Source organism: Corvus kubaryi, unplaced genomic scaffold, assembly GCF_017639235.1.
Source record: "Corvus kubaryi isolate FWS band 111438036 unplaced genomic scaffold, C.kubaryi_AGA036_p1.0 37285, whole genome shotgun sequence".
NCBI lineage: Eukaryota > Metazoa > Chordata > Aves > Passeriformes > Corvidae > Corvus > Corvus kubaryi.
Genome location: NW_024581089.1, coordinates 1,880,048 through 1,900,493, shown reverse-complemented (window position 1 = coordinate 1,900,493; position 20,446 = coordinate 1,880,048). Strand labels below are relative to the sequence as shown.

Sequence of the window (20,446 nt, the reverse complement as noted above, 5' to 3'; positions counted from 1 at the left end):
GCCCGGGGCAGCCCGGCCGCGCTCCAGGTGCGGTGCCGGCGCTCCGGCCGGGGCAGCCCGGGCGCTGTGTCCATGGTGCTGCATGGCCGTGGGTCCGGTCCGGCCGCAGCCGCGCAGCGGAGGATGCTCGGGGGCTGAAGGGGCGGTGTCCCGCCCTGCGGAGGTGGCGGTGATGGGCACGATGGATGGACGGACGGACGGACGGACGGATCCGCTGCACGGGGCAGACCGCGGGGCGTCCGTTCCTGCCGCCCTGGGGGAAAGCACCTCCAGGGCAGTGCTGGGCTCACCTGGCTCCTCTCGTAATGAATGAACAGCTGCTTTTTTTGTTGTTGTTGTTCAATTTCCCAATCGCAGAAAGCCGGGGAGCCTTTCAGAGCCTGCAACGACTGAGATGCTATGTTGAAATATATTGTGTCTTGATGGCATGCCTCAGGTTCGCAGGAGCGTTTTGTAATCTTCCTGGTGTCATTTCTCCCCAGGGTATTCTGCAGCTAGAGAGTGCAAGTTCCTGTGGTGTTGTAACTTTGTGGCACTGTGTACACACGACAATACTATGCTGACTTAACAGGGATGCATTTATTAATATCAGTGATGTAAGGCTGGTATTTATTGTGATTAAAAGCTCAGGGAATTATCAATTTCTTGATGTCCTGCGGAGTCTAGGTTTCTTTAAATGAGATGGATCAATTATAATTCTCCCTGAAATAAGCAGGGGTTTGGGTTAGCCTTGTGTTTGTGACTTGCTGCCCCATCTCTGAACAAGCTTTCGCTGTAGAACCTGATTACAATGCTCCACATTAAAATATCTATTTTCTGGTAGCAATTAGTCCATAATTTAATAAGTAATTTACCTTTTAAAAGGTTACTATGATTTGTTACTAGTTAACTAAAAATTCCCAGCGTACACCAAGCGACTGTGACATATGATACTCAGTGCTCCCCTTTGAAAAGAAATTTCGTATGGTGTGCTCTCACTAATATCAGAATTTGGTGCATAAAGTGATGTGTTTGACATCATTATTCTCTTTGGCTGTCACAAAAAAAAAAATTGCTGCAAAAATTGCTTAGAGATTTAATTATGAGATTACAAGAAATCACTCCTAGCAGTGTGTTAAGGCATGTGGCACAATATAAGCATGGGCTTGTCAAGGGGAGAGAGAGTTGAAAAAATAGTTGGCACTGACTTTGAATGATAACCAATCGGAAATATAATATAAAGGTATTTTTACACGGACAGCTTTTGAATTTGAATGTTCTTAGGCATCAATTTTGCAAAATATCTCACTAACTAGTAGTGGTTCAGAAATTCTATACTTATAAACAGCCCTAAGATGGTCTGGGTTTCTTAGAAATGCCTCAATGCCAAATTCCTAGATAATACAATATATGAAACATCAGCATTCAATGAAACTTCCATTACAGTATGAAATATACAAATAATAATTTCTTTCCTGATATAAATTTGTATTTCATATAGTGAATTCTGAAATGAAGGCGGTGAAATATCAGAATTTAATTGAAGAACGTTGAAGCTTTGCCTTTTAACCTTCCTTATGGGACTGATAAAGACACCCCTTATCAACAGTGCTTCTAAATCTGACTCTTCTGTGGACTTTTTTAAATAACCACAAGTCCATTTCTAAGTCAATAAAATAAATTTAGGCACAGCTTCAATTACTGTCAGTATAATTTCCTACTTAGAGTAATGGCTAATAAAATGAATTTGAAAACAATAATTTTATTGTAAAATCAAGAGAAAGTCTAAAAGTAGAACAAAAACTCTGTCTTGTACAAAGCTGGACTAAATAATGAAAAATAATACTTTTTCACCTTGATTGGTGAGGCCCTCTTCAGGCTTTTTTTTTTTTTCCATGTAATCTGCTCAGAGTGGAGTTGAATGCCTTTACTAGCCCTTTTTAGTAGCCTAACTGTGAATCACTAATTGTGCGTATTTGATATTCAGAATCCGAGTTTCTTTTACAAGTTTTTTCACGAGGATTATTCCCATGTCCTCCTCTGTCACGCAGTAAAAGTTTCCAGTGCAGTTACTCAAGAGGAATCGTCCTACAATTATAAATTCTCCATGCCAGGTTCTTTTGAAGTCATGGATACAATACTTTTCATTAGTTATTGCTACTAGTTTAATTTTTTAATCACTAATAGGTTTATTAAATCCAGCATGATATTAGATGATAAGTGCTAATTATTTCACACTGTATTTCCATAATGATGTGTCATTTTTCAACAGCAGGGATCTGTTTTTCAGGTGCTTTATGCCAAATCTTCTTTGTGTGTGAGTTAACTTTTTGTGAGCTAACAAGAGAAAGAGTTAGAAATAATCCAAAGCCAGAGAACATTGTTGTACTTACGTCCTACTCCTCATGCTGCAGACAGAACTTGGGGGTTCCTATTAACAGGTCACTTCTTAAGGACTTCATTTACAGAGTACTTGGGGAAAAAAAATCTCCTCCTTGTCCCTGTCTTTTTCCCTGTGGAGTCTTTTCCAAGGCAGAAAGAAAAATGCAAGAGACGTAAGATTTGTCTTTGGATTCTTGGGAATACGAAATGTAAATTGATGCCTACATTAAATGATAAATCTCTTATGTTTCTTTTGTCTGTTCCCCCCTCCACTTTTTATTTTCTACAAAGGGAAGAGCCCAGGGAGTTTTTTCAGTTGTGCTTTGTTTTAAATGGGGGGTAGTCCCTCTTTTTGCTGCTTTCACATGCCAGGGACAATGTAGAAAATGCTGGTGCTAAGCAAATTATCACCCTGGTACTCACTCCTGTGGTGAGTGGGGCTTGGGATACTCCCAGGTCTCGCAGGTAGAAGGAAATAGGAAGGAGAAAATAAATGTGGCAACCATAGGAAACACTACATTTCTGCTTCAGCATCAGCTCTTCTGCTGCAACATGGGCTTTCCTCTTCCTCCCGCTACAAAGTTTTCAGCCCTTCTCACACTGCAGGGCAAATTATAATAAATCTGTCGTAGAGTTTTGCTCTTTCAACTTAGAGAGGGGGGGAAAGAAAATTAAAGCAAGGCCTATTCTGCAGTCTTCCTATCTGGAAACTTTCGCAGAACTGAAGTCAATTTGATGATGTTCACATTTTTCTCCCACTCCACCCACACCTTCCATTATATTATTTGGCCTGTTTGCCCTCTCATAAACCACTCTATAGAACTGAACTAAACAATGACATCATTCTCCAATTAAAATTCATGATACATGAACTATATAGATATTTTTAATTACCTGTGTTGCAGTAGTACCTAGCAGCCTAGTCCAGATTGGGGCCATCTTCTTACTCAAATGAAATAATTGCCCCTGTCCTCAATACTATGTGATCTATGACATGAGAATGCAGAGTTCCACATTTGCAATGGAGACACAGTGTAGGAGGGAGATTGATGCAAAATATGAAATTTGAAATTTCAGTATTTCCATTTATAGAGAGTAAATAGTGCTTAAAACAGTAACAGATTCTAATCAGCATTGTGACAGAAAACGTTAGGGATATGTGTAATAAATCCCCAAATATACAGCAAAAACCACCTCAGCTTCTAAGCAGTATCCTCTTCTCTTTACTTGGCAGTTTCTCAAGCTTTCCCTGGAACTAGGAAAACTATCCCCCTTAGACAGGGGAGGATAAGGAACCACCTCCAAAGCCGGGCTGTGAATTTCTGGAATGGACTAGCAGGAGATGCTCTGTGGACTTGCATAAGCCACCCCCTTTCCTCATGACTAAGCAGATCTCCTCCATGCCATGCAGTCTGCACATTCAGGACAAAGTCTATGAATTCAAGTCTCTGAATCCCAAAGTCTACTCTGCTGGTTGATAATTAGCAATTTACAAAACACAAAGCTGCCGGAGCTCTGGGGATGTATGTCCAGCATGAGTGCCCTGCATGGCTGCTGGGGTGAGCACACGTGTGGGGTTATGGACGTGCTTGTAGGGGATGTGTGTGTGTAGGGAAGGGATTAACCCTATGTTAGGAATGGCTTCCTACTTAGCAGTGCTGAAAGGCTGTGTGTAATTTCTGATAGCACAGGATAATAAATATTGGGCAATATCCCAACAGAAAATGTACAGAACCCTCCAGTCCAGCAAAGAAACTTCTTGGGTGGGTGGAAGATGCATAGAATCTAAAAAAAAAAATAGAAATCCCCGCTTCCTTGAGGTCAGTGGTTTCAGTAGGATCAGGTTTGCAGTGATAAAAGTTTAGTCCTCTATCCAGTTTGCTTCCATGCAATTACTGCTGAATTACTGCGTGTCTGTGGGTTTAGTACGCTCAAATTGAGGGTCCAGCTCTAAAGGAATTGCTGTTTGTTCAGTGAGACTAAATGTCTGAAATTAAATAGCCATGAGTACATATTATAGCTAAAGTCCTACATGTTTTTCTTCAAAACCTGTAAGAAATGCCAGTGTAACAGGAGGAGTTTATTTATCTGCCTTTTTTACTGGAATTTTTGTGCCATCAATTTCTTAACGTATTTCAACTCCAAATGAAAGGCCAACATTCTGCTACAGACACTGCAGTTGGTATTAGTTTATTCTACACTTCAAATTAGGCATGAGTTCTACTTTTGGTCTTCTAACAGCTATTATTATGCCATTATAAAATAGTCGACTTCGTGCTGCTTTAGGGGTTGTTGGAATTTCATGAGCTCTGTGGGGACTGATGTCTTTCCTCTTTATCACAGATCAGATTGTGACATGTTTTAGATTCCCTTTTGCCAGAATCCTACACTTTTTTATAGACCTCCAGCTCCAATCCCTCTAACTTACCTGGGTGTATAAAATTCTAAATGCATGATTTGCATCCCAACACTTCCAGCTGTATGGAATATTTACCTGGGATAAGGCAGAGCAGGGGAAGTTTTCTTATTGCATCTTGTGTTTTTCCACTGAGTTTAAGCATTTACTTCGCAGAGAATTTCACATTTGCACAAAGGAGTCCTGCCCAGAATTATGATCTCGTCTTAAAACTTTTTACACAATACGTGATTACACTGCGTTGCATAAAGTGGGATTTTTATGTTATAATATTGCACGAGAAGTCCATAGTACTTGTGTGTTTGTTTGGATTTATTGAACAGAGAGGTTGTGTAACTGCTGTTACTATTTGTGGCTGGGTAGGAGCAATTTTGAAGTTTGAGAGGCTTTGAACTCAGGTTGCCATCTGTATACAAATAGACTGATGAACATTTTCACTGCCTGTGCTAGGGGAATATTTTAATATTGCTGTGAACCAAGTGCTCAGCCATGGTGCTTTGAGAGAGAAGTCAGGCTCACCAAAAGACTCACATTGTTCCACCAAAAAAAGGAACTATGAAAAGAAAAATGTTAATTACAGGCTTTAACACTCACACCAAGATCTTCTAGTAGGGGTGGTCAGAAAAACAGGTTTTACTACCTGGACCTGGTGCTTTGTGGTGCTATCTAATATGGGGGCTTGTGGAAAAATGCAGCCACTTCTATTTACTGCCTTTCATAATGTACATATTTCCTCATGATAGGTTTAGGTCCTGACTTTTTATGTCTACAGTAAATAAAACTGAGAGTTTATCCTTTCATCTTGCATGTGTTTTCCTTGGAGTTGCTGTTCCCTACAGTGGTATTTCAGCTACAATATTTTATGCTGAATCTCAGCTTTTAAGCTGCATAGAAACATGTTATTATGTGGTACATTGCTAAATTGATTTTTAATCCTACCTATGACTGTAAAAAACAAGAAACCCAAATTTTATTTTCAGTTACACCCAGAGAAATCTATAGATAAGCAAGTACAGAAGTACATGAGGTTGCTTTATTTACTCAGAATTTATCTGTATTCTCCATTCTCTAAACTTATTCAGGACCATATGTAATGAAATTGGGAGAAAGTTTGAAGAGGCTGCAGCTCAGGGTCTCATTGCCTTCAGAATGAGGAAAAAAATCTAATATTTATTTGTTTTCTAGCATGCAATATGTCTAAAACAAAGCTCTTGCACTGACTTAATGATGCAGCTACTCCTCCAATCCCCCTAAAGTTAACCCATGACAGGAGATGGATTTATTTCATGGAGACACTAAAGTTCTGCACGGGTTTTACTGCTTTTCTTCCCTTTGTCCCTCCCAGATGCCAACATTTGCACTTGAACTGCATATCTGAGGTGCCTTGTTTGTCCATCAAGGCATGTTAATGTTATTTGAGGCTTGAAATGATTAGAAATGCTAAGAAAAACAGGCTAGTGTTTTATTTCTTTTAAATATCCCGCAGTATTGGCAACATAAATAGGGTTTGACAAATGGGTGCACATTGAGGGTACCCATACAGAGGTGCAGACTTTTTGGGTTTTGCCTAGAACAGGATTACGGAATGTGGAAACAAAAGTTCTGCAAATGTGCTTTCACTTTCAGAATTTCCAGCTGTTGCTGAAGATGGTTTGAGATGATAAACAAGATGAAACTTTAAGCCTTATTTAGAGCAAAAGGGTTTCACATTAAATCAGTTCTCTGAATGAAACAAGCACCATTTAAAAGGTTTCTTTTCCTGGATTTGGGTTGGGGTTTTTTTTCACATTTACACTGCAGCTATTGCCAGAATTGCTGAATTGGCCTGGAGTGGATTCTTTAGTACAGATCTCATCTAAATATGAGTTGTTAATTTGACTACTGAACAAGTTTCCAAATTGGTGCTACAAAAGTTTCAGGTCTTGAATTTAAAATAGGAAAAACGCAAATATTCAAAAATTCCATTGGAAGGCTCAGGATTTTTACCAATGGTTTCAATGTATTTTTCATTATTAAGGCAATGCAATATAATCTCCAAAAGTCTGATGGAAGCTTAATTAGTAGTTCCTAGCTTGCTTATTGGGGAGGGGGGGTGGTATTATCATTATTATTATTATTATTATTATTATTATGCTGTTTACATTTAAGAAATGCCACTGGAAGCAAATTCCACCCCTGCTTTGCCAGCTTCTTGGAGCATTCATTGTGCTGGGAGCCCACCAGTTGTCTCAAACTGGTGAATTGTTTTTGTGATGCAGGGAAGAACATTAGGCCATGATGCACAGGAGACCCAAGAGGGTTCCTTGCCCAGTTTCCTTTGGGCACTGCCCAAAATTTGCTCCCTGGGCCTGCCTCATGTGGCCAGTTTCACCAGGATATTTGTTATGTTCCCAAGATCTGCTTTAGTGTCGGGCTTTTTGCAGGAATCCAACCCCTGGGATAAAACACACACTTGAAATCGTTGCACCCAGGTTTTTAGCTGGGATAACACATCAGGTTATGCAAGCTGCCTTCTGACACAGGTAATGACATTTGAGGAATTATTTTCTTAGATCAGGATTACTGATTTATTAAGAAATAGTGGTTACAGCACAGTTGGCGTAGGCAGGAATTCTTGACAGTGCTGGAAGTACTGGGAAACCCTTCGGTATCAAGAACCCATTTTCCCTACAGCAAAGATATTTTCTTGTGGGCGTCTTCTTGAAAAAATTTTGGCAATGAAAATTGTAATCCAAAATTTAGGAGTATTAAAGATCTGGCTTGCCCCACAAACGTACCTTAATTTTTAATAAAAACCACGTAGCAGGTGAATGTCAGAGTCCCCACAGCAGGACCCATTATGAAATGAGTCTGTGTCTATCACTGTTTTCATTGGTGTCTGTCAGTTTTTTAATGAGTCACAGTTTTGTTGAGAAGGGCATTTTTTTATGCAAGAAAAGAGTTGCACACAGCACAGCAGCGCTGTGAGCTGTACACAATCTGCTGGTTCATCCTTCGTGATGTAACACTGAGGATGTGGAAGTCATGTGCACTTCTTTCCATTCTTTTTTTGGGTCATCAGGGCGCCAGTTTCGAGTAGGTGAGAGATCAGATGAAAACCCCAAAAACTGCTGGGTATTGTCTCAATTCTGGTTTTAAAAGGTAACAACGTTACCAGTGCCCTCCTGGTTTACAATACTCGTAACACGGAATTTATGCAGAATAGGTGGAGTAATGTGCAATGTTAAGGTTGGCTCCAGCTTTTTCAATCTTGTGAAATAGCAAGATTATCTTTAATCTTAATGGAGGCTACTGGTGTGCAGTGTGATTAGATTAATTGCAGTGGTGGATTAGGGCAGGGATCTAAGGCCAGTGTGGGACTTCGGAGGCTCAGCAGAGAAGGGAGCTGGGAAAAAGGGAAGAAGCTGTCCACAGTGAATATCAGGAAAGGAAATTAATTAATTAATTAATTAAAGGAAATGTCAAAGGAAGGCAGGGGGAAGATTAGCTACGACTGCTGGATTTCTTTATTTATTTAGCCCTTTTTATTTTTGCCAATGAAAGTATTAAAAAACAGGGGAATTCTTTAAAAAAAATACAGATGTTTGAATTTCCTTCTCAAAGCTTAAAGTTTATTGTTGGAACCTCCTTGATTTTGAATTCTTCTCTCTGGTCTCTTATGAGATTTTCAGCTTTTCTTGGTTTAAGATATGCTGACAATGCCATAACGTGGTCTTTCACTGTATTTTGGCATCCCTACTCATTGTTCTTTTTCTGCCCAAGTTCGCTCTGTTTTTTAAATCTAGCCTTACTTATGAGTCCTCTGAGAACAGGAACTGTCTGATATGCTAACAACAAGTGACAGCTTTCCTGTCACTGAGGACAGCAGAACAGGCAGTGAATATTGCTGCAGCCTGAGGTAAGTTTAGAATAACAATACCTCGTCCATACACTAAATTTGCTGTCCTGGAGTGTGCCTACGTCCTCTGACGCAGGCTGGGCAGCAGATTCCGGTCTCCTCCCCTCTCCAAGAACAGGAAGGCACAGCACAATGTTAGAAAGCATGTGGCAATTTTGAATTTCTCCTCCAGCTTGACCCTTAGACACGAGGCCAGCTCTTTTGTTGGCACTGGTGAAACAGCTGTTCTGGGAATCTCCACTGCATGTTACATGGATTTAAATGAAAAAAACAAAACCACAACGAATTGCTAGATGTGAAAACAGTGAGACCATCTCTCCCTTTCCTCCCCAAAATTCTGTTGGGAGGAATAAAGGGAGGAAAAGGGTTGAGGTGAATAAGGGAAGAGAAAATAGAGAGAACCTCTAATTGTCCTGGAAGGAAAGCAGATAAAAGCCAGGAGGAAGAAGAAATTGATGCAGGCATGGTTGCCACTTCCCTGACAATTATTCCAGGAAAGGCTAATGAATGTAGTAATTATACCTGGCAGTTACTCTGTGGAAGAAGGGAATTCTCTGGAGTCCAAAACAGTAGGAGTGATAGAGCACTCACTGAGCTATGAATATGGAAATGAAATAAAGACAATGCAGGCTAAATACTAAATAGCACTGTTGTCTGATTCCAGGGTGTCATTTAAACTGTTGTATAGCTCCTCGAAGAAAACATCGTCTGAGTAAGAATTCCTGAAATTAAATCAGAGAAAAAAATTGGGAAATCTACTGCAGAGAGGAGTGTTGCTTTGGGAAAAGTTACTGACAGAGCCCATAGGATTTTTCTCCCTGCATCTTCTAAAAGCCATTATTCAGAGCAGGGTCTGTTATTTCCTTCGGTGCTGAGCAGCAAATCTGAAGAATAGGGAATGTGGATTATCCTAAAAGCTGGGGGTGATTTTGAGGTGCCAGTGTGTTCTTCCCTATTCTCAGAGGAGTGAGAGAAATATTAATAATTATAAATATTAATAATTATTAATACATATAACTGCTTTCCTGTTTGCTGTAGTATTGCCATTCTTATATTGTGGAGCCTTGAAGCAGCAAAATGTTTCCTGTGTTTTTATGAGACACGAAGATCGATGGCTAAATGCCTCTGTTAGATGGCAACTACAGGAATTTGATCATTATCAAGAATGGAACTTAGAGTTTTCCATCTCTGCAGGGTTTTCTGCACAGATATTTCACTGAAATGAACTGCAAATTTGGGAAAAAGAGGTCAGTGCCTTTATTAGTGCTCAGTAAAAGGGTGTACGAGAGAAAAGCATCTGTGGTGAGATTTAGGAGAGTCTTGTTCACGTTCACACTGGTGCTGAACTCCACCAGGGTTGTGAGAACCCACTACAGGTATTCCCAGCTGGCAGGCAGCAACTGGGGCCACAGGCAGGAAGAAAAGCTGGTTCCCAGTTAAATAACTGAGTGGATCTGAGGAAAACCAAACCAGAACCCCAAAGCAGCAACATTCCCCAGTCTCAGAGCAGTCTCGTTGAACGCAAGGGCTTGAACCATACTGGTAAATGAGAGTGCTGTAACTTGGGCACAGGTGCAGGAAGTGGAAGGTTCAATGGGTAGATTCTTAGAATTGTCCCTGCTCCAGTTTTAGCTCAGCCAATTAAGAGCCATTCAATCACTTTCCTGAAATACTTTGGACCATTTGCAAGAGACCATTCACAAATTGCCACCTAGTTTGGACAACTGAGTTTGATGATGAGAGCAGGACAAGCATGGCCAGAGTGAGAGTCCTGGGGCTCCTCGGTTTATTGGTAGAGCTGAAATGGAATCAGCTGAAACTCCCCTCAGATCTGTTATCATTTCTTTTTAAGTTTCTTGCTGCCCTCAGAGCAAGCTGATCTGTGCCTAATGTTCCACTCGTAGCTTTTCAGCTCTAAAAGATTAGGGTTAGGGTTAGGGTTTAGATCAGTGATTTCAAATGTGGAGATTTTTCTAAGAAAGCTTGTGGCACACAGGAAGAAATTGTGTATTTGGTAAAGTAGAGATCAGAATTTCATGAAAAAAATGATCTCTGTAGGTCGTTTTAGCCCGTGTTGTCTGTTCATTTGGCTGCCGTGTAAATAAATAAAAGAACACATTAAGCAAAGCCCAAAATCTTTATAAATACTCTTAATTTTTTCTAACCCTGTTATGGGAGCTTTGTGGCGTGATGGCAAAACTCCTTCTCTATTTATCCATCTGTCCTGAACAGATGTTAGTACAATACTTGTATAGGATACAGTCAATGCCCTGAAAAATAATTTGACTTTTTATTGTCCTACTGTCTGTTCCAAGAACTAGAGACAGCTAACATTGTAGCTCACCTGTAAAGAATACATTACAACTTGCTTGCTCTGAAAACTCCTCCTGGCTCGAGTGAAAGCGCAGAGGGCAAACAAAGTTATGAAATGTGTGCACAAGGTGTGAGAGAAGGGGGTTAGACCTGGGTATAATTCAGGGTTCTGATCCTTCGGGACAGCAGGGCCAAGCCACACTGACTGATTTGCCCCAAGTTTTGTCAACAAAAACAATAAGGGAATTTTTAATCTTTGCGGTAATTAGACAGCACAGAGGTGTAAAATCCAAAAGATGACTGTGTAGTTTAACACCTGAAAATTTGAGAGCTAAAATACTTGACAGTGTAGCCACCATTCTCAACTTCATTTCTGTCATAAAAGTTGTTAAATATTTTAACTGTTAATTCCTTTCATCTGTGTGATCATTGATTCAATTAAAGAGCAGAAATTATCATGGTTTTTTGAGACTTAAAAAAAATGCATCAAGAACCTTTTACAGGTAGTCAAACAGGTGAAGCATTCACGAAGAAATACACATTAAGTTACAAGATTTTTCAAAAGAATGCGACACTGACTAATAAAAATATGGCAATTCAGAGACTCAAAGCACACTTTCAGATGAAAATTTTAATATTTTAACTTCACATAATTGACTGGCAATCTCAGAAACAGCATAGAGAGGAGGAAGCTCTGTTTAGCTTTGTAAGGGCATTGCCTTGAATTTGGGAAACTAGAGATGGGGAAAGCATTCATTTATATGGGAAAAATACCCCAGGGCTCCTCAAGCCCTTTTGCTATTCTTAATTAAAGAGTAATTTTTAAGGGAATTTCTTAAAAACAAAACTATGTCATTTATAACCACCTCAATCTGGCTAAACTGAAAGAGGGTGTGTTTAGATTGGGTATTAGAGAGAAATTCATAATTATGAGGGTGGGGAGACCCTGGCACAGGGTGCCCAGAGCAGCTGGGGCTGCCCCTGGATCCCTGGCAGTGCCCAAGGCCAGGCTGGATGAGAATTGGATCCACCTGGGACAGTGGAAGGTGTCCCTGCCCATGGCTGGGGTGGGACTGGATGATTTTTGAGGTCCCCTCCAACCCAAACCATCCTGGGATCCTGTGAAGTCATCACCTTGTTACGTGTGGTGAGGCGGCAGCACAACCACAGCCATTCTAAACTGGAAGAGTAATCCAGAAATGCAAAGTTCTCCAAGATCTTTTCCTGTTTTCTGAACCTTTAAGGCATATTTTTCAAATTTTCTCCACCTTGGAAAACCTTCGCTAAAATGGGAATTAAGCCATAAAAATGGATATCTGGTGTGTTACTATCAAATCTAAATTTTCCAATTTAAGTGGTTTGTAGTAAAACTAACACAGACAAATAAAGGAAATAATGTGGGAATTGTTGTGGCTGTTAAAAAGTGTCATTCTGTTCTTACACAAATAGTTCTTTGAACAGTAGAACCGATTCCCTTAATTTCCTATGGATATGTCTTTTTGGAATTCTCCATTTGGATTTTTTGATATATTTTTTTTTTTACAAGTTGAGCACAAACTGTTGCTCTTTCAGTGGTGGCAGCAGCAATGATTTCAGCCCTTTGTGTTCAAAATCCTCTACATTTGGAGTCAGTTCTGGCTGAAAACAGCCAAGGCTTTCCAAAGCCCTTGGGATGAAGAGAAACAGCCCAACAAAGACACGATAGGAACCAGTGAAGATATTTTAAGCTTTGTTTTTTACAATCACATTATCAGCTGAAAAATTATTTTTTAATGGGCAATATTTGAATCAATCTGTTAAACAAATATTGGTGGTTTATAACACGTTCCGAAATTTGGAGTATTCCGCATACCTTTGGGATGTGCTGGCCAGCTTCTGGAGCCACTGAAATATGGGACTTCTTAGGAAGCTCCTCATTTCAGAATGAGGCTGTATGTGAGTATCTTACTACAGGGAACTGGAAGCACCAGAAATCCCACAGGGAAGCACGTTCCCTTTTGGTAAATTAATCAGGGTTTCCAGAGCAGAAGGCCCAGAAAGGCATCTAAACATTTCCAGTTTAGTCTCAACTGCTTTGTCAATCTCTTGAATTTCCTTCCTCTGCATCTGAGCTGTTACTCAAAAATTGTTTCAAATCATCAATTCATAGAGCCTGAAACTTTTCCAAGAGAATAATAAAAAAGCAGTTTGTGGCCTCTGGGAGAGTAAATTCCAGGGTTAATTTATAACTAAAGCAAATGTATCTATAAAAAGAAGAAAAGCTCCATAAGAATTATGTTAACAAATGACAAGAAAAAAGAGGCTTGATAAAAGATACCAGGACTTGTTTGGCACCAGTGATTTTATGACTGAGGAATTCAATTATAGGTGTGTTGGGAGTACCAAATCACAATTCTTTAAATTACTAATGGGAGACAAAGCTCTTTATCATGGCCTGAATGTGTTCACATGAAATGTTCAGTCCTGCCCTCTGTAAATAAACTTTTAGTGCTTACACTATGCATCTGCACTGGCTCTGTGTCACCACAGTAAAAAAGATACTCAATGTCTGTTGAATCACTCTTCAAACACTGCTGATACCCTGCTGTACTAGAAATTATATTATCCACCAGATCCCTTCCTGTAAGTTCAGAGTGCTCAGCTGGCCATTTTTTCCTTCTGTATTCTTTCCATTTTCTAGAGTCGTGGTGGATTTATTTGCAGGAAAGTTCAGCCCGTGTGACACCAGGCTGCTCCCAGCGATAGGCAGCGAATGCTATCGCTGGGGATTTATTTACTCTCTTGTTGGATACCTAAGTGTCATAGAGGTCTTGGACTGGTGATGCAGATAATGACTTTGTACTTGCCCAGGAGAGACAGATTAGGCCGGGATCAATTGCACATCAGCTCCTGCCTAGAGCCTGACACCGTGTGAAGGCTGTCTGCTACCTGCTGTGGGAGCAGCAAACCCGTATCTCTTGTCAGCCACGGAAGGAGGAAGGGCTGCTGCTGGAAATGCAAATTTCACTCGTGGGGAGATCCCCCTGCTCACAGCTGATGCAGGGAAGTGCAAAGGACTCGTTCTGTGTGCTGGTGGAGTTCCAGCAGGCTGGGCATCGCTCCTGGAGAGCTGCAGACGAGGAAACTTGTAAAGTCGGCGAGGCTGATTTAAGGTTCCTTTGAATCTTCGTATGGTTTTGTTGGCTGTGTCATTGCCATGACCTCCAAACACCCTCTTTACTGTGGCAGGGTTGTATGAATGTTCTCTGCACAGTGCCCACCCCAACTACTAAGCCAGACTATTTATATGAAAACTTACACAAAAAGTAATTCGCTTTATTTCATCATCACTTCCTTTTCTTATTTTGGTATCTGTAGCTGAGAAAAAATGTTGTTTGCATAGCAAAGGTTTAATGCATAAAACTTTCACCCTGAATGGCCAAAAAGCAAAATACGTAATTCTTTTTGGTCATCTCTTTATTGACCAACTGTTTTCACTTTTAGTGAGAATATTATTCTCTCCTAAATAAAAACTTATTAACAGTTGTTGGTTCTTACCATCTTGACCATTTGAAAATTTTAAAATATAAGCAACATCATTCAATTTCTAATTTTTTAACTAATTCTCTTTGTTGGTTTCATTGACAAAGAGGCAAAACAGACTAAGAAGTGTTGGAGTTCCCCTGTCTTAAACTATTAAAAGTGTTTATTATATATAAGTATTTAACCACTGTGCCTGGTAGCTTGTAATCAGCCCATAGCACTAATTTTGAGAATTAATTTTTCAACCTCCTGCTTTTAGATCAGGTCCATGAAATCCAAGGGAAGTGCGTGAATTTCTGAGACAAAAATCTATATTGTGAAGAGGAAAAAGGAGTGCTGGAGAGGTAGATATTCCACAAAGGAGTAGGAATGTATTCCAGAGACAAGCCGTTATCTCGTGCCCTGGTGCTCTGAATGCAAGAGTCCACAGGCCCTAAAACTCCTCACAGATGACACTGGGGGGAAAAAAAAAGGTGAAAGATTCAGGGAAATACCTTTGTTGTGTTGCTGGGGCTTTTTTTTGTTAATTCCCTCTCAGCCTCAAGGAATGCTCTGGATGTCCGTGCTGCAGAAACGTATGAAAGTTGTCTCTGTGTGGAGCTGCCATTGCTCTTTGCCTTATCTGTGAAGGAAACACAGCAACTCCCTCTGGGGAAATTTCATCTTAACTTGATCTTAAAATAAAAAAATCAAGGGAAAGGTCATATCCTAATAAGCTGTGCAAATCTAAATTCCCAGGGAGCTTCAAAATGACATTGTATGACTAGGGCATTAACAATTTTCCGACATGTATTTTTGAACTGCTTACAATAGTGGTTTTAACATCCCAGAACTAATAGTAAAAGCAAGATACAACTGGCAAGATGCAGGATCCGGCTGAGCCATGTGATTCACAGCATATGGCCCATTGATAATCCAGGGGAGCTGACACACAGAATGGAATTGGCAACTCTCTCTGCTTTCATTGAGATGTAGATCTTGGGAGGAAGCTTTTAACTGCCCGCTTGATGTGTTGTTGTGGTCTCAGGATCAATAGTTTGCACTTTTCCCCCAATCTCAGATTATGGAGCAGTGATTCCCCCAGATTGTCTGAGGAAGGAGGAGGTTCAGTTTGGTTCCTGCATGGTCTGGATGTCTGTGTTGGTGGAGATTTTGGGTTTGGTGTGGTCAGATATTGACCAGGAGGTCCAGCATTCCAGTTAAAAACAGATGCTGCCATTGCTGTCCTGTGAAAGGTAAATTAAGTGAACTGATGGAGATTTACAGCCAATTTCAAAGGAGCTCATATTTGTCTCCAAATTATCTTGTCTGGCTCAGTGGCCATATATATGCAGAGCTGTAAGAAATAATCCATAGTTCCAAAATTAACCAAGTCCAGTACAAGATTCTGCCTGAAACAGTTCGGAAATCAGAATTTGATTGTCTAATTGTATTCGTTTTACACACCATGCCACAGAGGTTTGGGCAGCCCATCCCTTGTGTTGGGAAGGTGTGCCATGAGGTTAACACTGACTTCTTGGAGCCCAGCAAAAACCAGAGCCTGCTTTACAAATAGTCTAATGTTTAGCCTATTTTGTGATGCTGTATTGGTCGGAGAAAGTGAAGGTGAGAGACCAAAACCAGGCTCTAAATTCACCAGCCCTGCCAGTCTGGGTGGGTGGAATGGAATTAGATCATAGTTGTGCTTATTTCCATCCTAGTCATGTCCCTCTACACCAAGCACATCATTGTTGGTGAAGGGTCACCTAAGCTGCTGCAGAATAATCCCTTAGTTTGTGCAGAGCGTAGGGATGAGGTTTAAACCAGCTGCTCACACCTTTGTTACACAGAGGACAGGAAGGGGTAGGTGTGGGAAGCACTCAGCTGCTGGAGACCCCTTCTGATCTTGGGGATTAGAGGTGATCCCAAAGGCTTCAGGGGCAGTTTTGCTTCAGGAGTGTCTCACCCTGATATTCAGTGTTCTGTTACACTGCTCTGCACTGGATGGAATCCAGATGTCCCTTCAGAATTTACTTTTTGGTGATACTCTCAGTAGTACTTTAACATGGTTCTTTTCAAATACAGCTGGATCTTTAAAGAGATCAACCATCAGCAAACAGAAATTTGCAGCTATTGGTATTTTTTGAGCAATGAAAGAAAACTGAGAAGAGTAAAAAGTGCCAAAAGCTTACCCTCAGTCCACATCAGAGCCACATGTTTAGCTGTTCACACGCCTGCTTGAGGGGTTACAAGAAGTCACAGCAAAGACTTTTAGTTCCTCACACCAAACTTGCTTGGCTAGAAAAGGAATCTCCTTAAAAGAAAAGCAGGGTATGACAGTAACCATTTATTGCAAGCTGAACTGTTGGTATTCTGGCCCAATTGAAGATAAATTGCTGATTTAAAAATAAACCAATCCAGTTATCAAGTATCCCAGAGTCTCTGGGCAAAATTGCAGCATGTGATTTGTGGTTTGTGTGTGAGAATGGCACATGTGTTTAGATTAAAGAAATATAGTTACACATAATTATTCAAAATAGCACTTCTCAGGAAGTTGATTAATATGTTTTTCAGTATAATAACTTATTACATAAATGTTGTTAAAAAAAAAAAAAGGCAAGAAATTAGCTGTCAATGTTATCAATGTTAGTATTTACATTTTTGGCTTGAATTCTGGTGCATCCTTACATTTATCACGACATGAAACTGAAAGATTTGCTGTTAGCTGCCCTCTTAGATTACTTGCAGAAGAAATTCCTACAGCGTTTTAAATATAGCAAAAACCAAGACGATGACAAGAACACATGACAGAGAAGGGAACTGAAATTTTCTCAAAATCTCTTTCTTCCCCTCTTTTTAATGCTGTTAAAATTTAACACAGCTGCTTTGCTGGTACCACTATTGTTAATGTTGCATAACCTTATAATTATTAATCTTTTTGAAACACTGTTAGAACTTGATTATACACTTTTCTCCTCAAGTGAAAGCAGCAAATGCTGTCAAAGACAGGAATGGGATGGCAGTTCAGCTTTTTAATGAAAGCAGGTGAGTTTCCATGAACTGGGATCTCTAGGGACAGTTGTCATCTCATACACAGAGTTTCAGAGGATTCCAAATCCATAGGAGCAGAGGTGGCTGGGGCACATTGGGATTTTCTGATAGACACTCCACTCTCTCCACAATATTTCTGTGCGAAATGCAAAGTGCAGGGTTTTAATCATTCAGTCAAGCGTTGGTAGATTCCTTCAAGCTGGAAACAAATCTACAAAAATGACTGGTTAGGGTGAGCCGTTAAAAATAGCAGAATTGTGAAATTATACATAAATAGCTTTCTCCTAAACCGTTCTTAGCTGTGGATCCTCCGCTTTCCGCTTGTGTCCTCCAATGATGTCACTTTAACTCTTGAACATTTCTTGTCAAAAATAGCAGGGCCAGTTTCCATCTTCCTCCAGCAGAGTGATTGGGGCAGGGCCACGGGCCCTGTGAGTGTCACGGCGTGTGCCAGGGCTGGCACTTGCCCCGTGCTGGCACTCTGGGTTGGAGAGCACCAATATTACAAACAGAAGAACAAAACACACACACGTCTTTGAAAGGTTTGGTTTGCCTCAGAGGCAAAGAACGGTGGCAAAGCCATGGAGTGCTGTTTATTGGCAGACACAGGAGTTTGTTGGAATACAAACAGAGCCTGCTTTGGGGATGAGGGACACTCACAGGAGTGACAGGCAGCTCACAAGTGTGGAATCGTTTTCCAGACCTTGGCAGGTAAAAATGTTTGTTCCTTCGTGAGCAAAGCAAGGCAATTTCAGTGGGGGAGTTGGAAAAAAATTGATTTTGAAATAGGCAGGTTGACAAAAGTAGGACCAGGTCATATCAGTGATATTCTTAGGCTATTAGTAACACAGAGAAAGAATTACCCAACAGAAAATGAGATCAAAGAAATTTCTACCTTTTAGTTTTCAGACACATTAAAAAATCCAAACCATGCCAGATACCTTATTAGAAAATACAGTAGGTTTTTGAAACTGTAACAAAGTCAGGACTTTGTAGAATTTCACATTAATGTATCATTATGCAGGTTATATTTAAGTTCTTTTTGAAGTGCATTAATGATTTTGAAATTAAATAAAAGATGAAATCGTGTTCTTTCCCCACAAATATTTTGTCTTTTTTATTGTTATAAAAGGGCTGCAGGGGGAATATTCATCTTTTAGTTCAGGTTCAGACAGCACTTACCCGTTGTGTTTTCAGTAAGTTACTTCTGTATTCTTAAGGGAATGGTATATTGGGTTTTTTTTTTTTTCCCCCTTGAAAAGTACATTTGGAAAAGAATTAAATATTTCCATCAAATTCTGTGCTGTGATGGGGGGGCCTTTTCTCAGCAAACTGTGAGGGGTGGGTGGCAGGAGCATTCAATGACTTTGTGTAACAGCTGAGTGAGTCCCCTTCTTTAGTTATCACCTGAAGTTGTGCTGATATCCCTTATCTGAGTCGTGGATTCTGGTACTTTCTTTAGAGTGGTAGGGGGAGTTGAGTTATCAGTGTCAGATGGCAGAAGGAAAACGACATAACTGAAAAGAGTTTGATTTGCCCAATGTATAAAGTGACATCCAGGACTACTTAGAGTTTGGTAGGGAAGCTGTTGGCCCATAAACTTAAAATATTAACCCATTTCATTTAGTTTAGAGCTCCAGATAAAGCAGTTCTGTTCTGGGGCTTTCTGGTATCATTATTTCACAGTAACTCAGACCCTGGGTGCTGGATCTGAGGCTGTTTGGATTTTTTTTTTTTTCCTCTGCTCAGTAGTTACTACAGTTTTAAGTACCAGTTTGCACAAAGCTTTTTTAGGTATGTAAACCAGAAAAATCCTAATGAAATTCCTCGATTTTTTGCTGCAAGTAGGACATACAATAACACAAAAGGAGGTACATTGGTGCTAACTTAGTGCTGAGTTTTTATAGTGGATGCTTTAGTATTCTTTCTCCCAGTTTGCTATTCTTTAGTCAAACACAGGCTTTCAAATTAATATTTATAAAAACAATTTTCAGTGCTAAATTTCCTTCAGAAACTTCCCACCTATTTTTTTTTTCTGGAATAAAACACCAAGCACAACGTTACTTAATGTTGTATTTTATGCTGACCCCAAAAAGACAAGAATGGGGAAGATTCTCTCGAAGCTTGTAGTCCAACAAGAGACTCAAAATGAAACTGTTCAAGGTGACTTAAATTCGGAGCACAGCTCCACGTTAATTTCCTGGTGTTCATTAAATACTTCTCGGAGTGTTGCAATTGCAGTTACAACAGCTCACCCTCCCCGTGCCCTGAGCCCACGCTCCCAGCCTGAAGTCACCTTGACGGGGTGGTTTGAAAGCTCCACGGAAAAATTAATATTTAGAAAGATGGAGCACATGAGAGGCCAAGAACATTGATCTAAAGGTGTGATAAGTATCCAACACTATTGAGAGCAATCATTATTGAATCACATGTAAAAACATGTCAACATGCTTCAGCTGGGAATTTTTTGGAGGGTCAAAAGTACAGGAGTCAGGTGACAAGGGATTGCTCTCTTGCTGAAAAGTGGCTGAGCAGGTTGGATGCTTTGCAGTTCGTACAGTTGAGAAGGTTAATTTTTTTTTTTTTTTTTCTTATTTAAAAGATGAAAGAGATACATTTGTGCAACAGATGATAGGTGTACAAAAGTTCATGTGTCTTTATTACTACATTTCTTAGGTGGGTACTCTTAGTGTAGGGTAGAAAACCTGCTGCTGGAGATAATCACTTTTGGGGGTCCGCTTTCCTTTGCCTGGTGTTTGTCTTGTCAGAATTATGTTGGGATGTCACTCCTGGTTCCCCTCCAAGCTGAGGAAGGTCTGCTAGAAGAGTTTCAGCCCCTAATGAAAGCACCCTTCAATAACTGTGTGTAAATAACTGCATTCCCCACAAAATCTGATGAATTTGGG

At 40.2% G+C, this 20,446-nt stretch overlaps 1 protein-coding gene across 4 annotated transcripts in view; it reads left to right on the top strand.

Annotated features, from left to right (window-relative positions):
- PPARG (peroxisome proliferator activated receptor gamma) overlaps window positions 1–20,446 on the top strand; it is a 51,634-nt gene that overhangs the window by 952 nt on the left and 30,236 nt on the right. The window contains exon 1 of one of the 4 annotated variants that reach the window (XM_042026714.1): window positions 3,612–3,920. The exons of the other annotated variants lie outside the window; for them this stretch is intronic. Coding sequence (XP_041882648.1) covers window positions 3,887–3,920 — 34 coding nt within the window. The 5' untranslated portion in view covers window positions 3,612–3,886. Of the gene's footprint in view, window positions 1–3,611; window positions 3,921–20,446 lie in introns of those variants that run through there. 4 annotated transcript variants of the gene reach the window in all.